Source organism: Saccoglossus kowalevskii, chromosome 22, assembly GCF_978046115.1.
Source record: "Saccoglossus kowalevskii chromosome 22, keSacKowa6.1, whole genome shotgun sequence".
In the NCBI taxonomy this organism is placed as follows: domain Eukaryota; kingdom Metazoa; phylum Hemichordata; class Enteropneusta; family Harrimaniidae; genus Saccoglossus; species Saccoglossus kowalevskii.
The window spans coordinates 30,377,737-30,380,830 of NC_140662.1; the positions used below are offsets into that span (position 1 = coordinate 30,377,737).

At 36.2% G+C, this 3,094-nt stretch overlaps 1 protein-coding gene across 1 annotated transcript; it reads left to right on the plus strand.

Moving 5' to 3' along the window:
* Window positions 1-617: 617 nt before the first annotated feature.
* LOC144363102 (expansin-like protein 5) lies at window positions 618-2,535 on the plus strand. Its single transcript, XM_078014047.2, has 3 exons — window positions 618-742; window positions 979-1,185; window positions 1,445-2,535. The coding sequence occupies exons 1-3, from the start codon at window positions 656-658 to the stop codon at window positions 1,709-1,711; spliced, it is 561 nt and encodes a 186-aa protein (XP_077870173.2). The 5' UTR covers window positions 618-655; the 3' UTR covers window positions 1,712-2,535.
* Window positions 2,536-3,094: the final 559 nt, after the last annotated feature.

Sequence of the window (3,094 nt, forward strand, 5' to 3'; positions counted from 1 at the left end):
TCACTATACGGTAAGTGTGCACTCGTTAACTACATCGTCATTTACATACATTTCACTCACTATACGGTAAGTATGCACTCAGTAACTACGTCATTATTTACACAAATTCCACTCACTATACGGTAAGTGTGCACTCAGTAACTACGTCATCGTTTACATACACACCACTCACCATACGGTAAGTGTGCATTCAGTAACTACATCATCATTTACATGCACACCATTCACCATACAGTAAGTATGCACTCATTAACTACGTCATCATTTACATACATTCCACTCACTATACGGTAAGTGTGTACTCAGTAACTACGTCATTATTTACACACATTCCACTCACTATACGGTAAGTGTGCACTCAGTAACTACGTCATCATTTACATATATTCCACTCACCATATGGTATGTGTGTATTCAGTAACTACGTCATCATTTACTTATACATATATACCTTTATCAACTACCACTTATACGTCGTTACTTAGAATACGGTTAATCAGTTGATTCATATAACCACTATAGTGATCATTTTAAATTCATTATGGAATTCAAACATATATTGAGTTCACTGCTGCTATCTAATCTAACATTGTTCCTCATTACAGAAACTAGCTGTATTGGTGAAGTTGTTCATGTTTCTGCTATTTTCGTGAACATGGTGGATTTTCCTACTAGCGGGTGCACGCTAACTCCGTTCTCTGGTGAACTATTGATCGGCATGAGCGACTTCCAGAATTCAGCCGTAAGTATACCAGTTATGAGTCGCCATCCTGTATAGTATGGTAGAAAAATGAATATATTGCTAAAATGGGTTAGTGACGTTCTTTTATGTCTTAGTGTATTGCCAGATTTATTAGTATTCGTCTAAAACGATATTGTACATACATAAATACTAGTATACTGTTAAACATGGGACAATGTGATCTAATTTAGCAGTATTTATTAGCATTGACATAGGCAGATATTATGTTTACGTAGGTATGTGGTTCGTGTTATAAGCTGATTGGCGATACAGGAACCGTCATTGCCAAAGTCGTGTCAGACTGCGGGGTGCATTGTAACAGCAACGAAGATATGATTGTCCCAGTTTCGTTACGTGATATCATTGCGAGTGGTTCCAGTAGTCCCTTTCAATTGTCTGCAATACCAGTAGAGTGCCCGGGTGTAGGCAATGTCAAATATCAGGTGAGAATCATTGTTGATGAATTCATACAAGCAAATAGAGGCCCTCTGATGGTCGACTGAATCCCAGTCTGATTAGGTGTTGTGAATATATAGACATCAGAACTTCAATCACCATTACTTGCATTCAATTTTCAACTTTAAACAAAACAATCTCCTGTGATAAAACGTCACAACATGATACTGCTATGTACCGTATGTCTGACTTTAAATTTAAAGTTGTTAACAATGTGATAACAAAGTTATATATTTTTATTCGTAGGTACAAAGCTCGAGTTCATCGATGTTCTATATGATTAACGTTTATGATAATGCATATCCAATTGAGTCTACCTATGTATGGAAGGATTCACAATGGATTAGTCTGATCAGAACTTCTGGCTTATTCTCATCTCCATCGGAAGCAGCGCAAAATAATATACCATTTGATGTGAAGGTTGTGTCAACCACAAACAGTAGTATACAGTTTACTCTCAATAGCTTTGATACTGTACCTATAGATACCGGTACACAGTTTGAGTCTTGTTAACTCGCCCTTTACATGTGACGTAATCAGAACACTTACAAAAGACATTCTCTGTCATTTCGAATAAAACATTTTCTATAATTCGTGTCTAGCAAAATGGCGAAGTATGGAGGACATTCATTGAACCCTATGTACGTTACAGAAGCGTTACGGCTAGAGGGCGCGATTCATATTATGATAATTAACTCTGCATTAAAAATGTTGTTTTCGACTATTTCTAGGCAACAGCACTCGTCCGACACGTAACATGTATTCTCGGGGGCCGAGCTACGCCACGTTCTATGTTGATTGAACGCTCGATGTATTTCTATGGGTTATGCATGAGTCGGTGAAAACAGCTAAAATCGAGAAAACAGCACAAACCTAACCTATTCCTAAACCTAAACCTATTCCCGAGCAACCAAATTTATATATGTTGCACATGTAGAAGAAGTCTTGTTACACTGTTCAGGGAAGTTTCAACAACTAGTTCAAAGTACCGTTTCATGAGAGTGTTCGGCTTTTGTTTTCACTGGCGATAGTTGCCAGACTGTTAAAATGCCCATATTTGTGTAGACGGGCTACATGTAACTGGCTATTATAAATTCTAATGGGGCTTGTGTTTAAGTGTCAGTTGCACTATTCTATCAGGACTATATAACATAAAAACACATACATACATCGCACATAAATATAAGTATAACATAGATGTACGTGAAGAACAACAATTCAATTCCCGTTATGTCCCAGCCAGACTAAGTTGGCTTCGAAGAATTGTTTGCTAGTTGTTTCAACTAAACATTGGATGTATATATTGCGACCATTAAATTACCATGATATACCAGTAATTCTGTTTCCCAATTAAATAATACGGGTACTGTGGCTTGTCGCACACCAACCTCACACGGGTTTATTGTGTAGCACACACAATATTATGACGTACTGCCATACTTAGCATATGACGTATCCCACTTTATACGATGATTTCTCCTATAGATTATTAATGTTATACATACAGCGTTTTATGAATATGGATTTGAACCAATCGTAAACTTGGACACATAAATCAGCAGTAAATGCACACATATCACTTGAGGGCGCTACATACCTAGTCGGCACAAATATGTAATTGCATTTAGAAATATTATTACTATTCCTGTTTTTGTTTTGTAACAAGTCTTTTTTATCTTTTCAATATTTTTTTTTTAAATTCAACTTTAAGGTTTCAAATCATGTATTATATATTATTCTATAACAATACTATTCATTCATTCAAAGGGGGGCTTTTTGCGATAAAAGCGTTTCATATTATGTCACAAGTATAGAATGACATATAATTCTAACCAAGCTAAACCCTGATTTTCAGAGTTCTTGACGGTTGACTATTTTATTGTCACAATATCAACA

Bases quoted from the DNA above. Each gene is read 5' to 3' on its own strand.
- LOC144363102 (XM_078014047.2), top strand. From the start codon at position 656: ATGGTGGATTTTCCTACTAGCGGGTGCACGCTAACTCCGTTCTCTGGT. The intron at 743-978 runs GTAAGTATACCA...ATGTTTACGTAG, and splicing joins GCGACTTCCAGAATTCAGCC to GTATGTGGTTCGTGTTATAA. The intron at 1,186-1,444 runs GTGAGAATCATT...TTTTATTCGTAG, and splicing joins TAGGCAATGTCAAATATCAG to GTACAAAGCTCGAGTTCATC.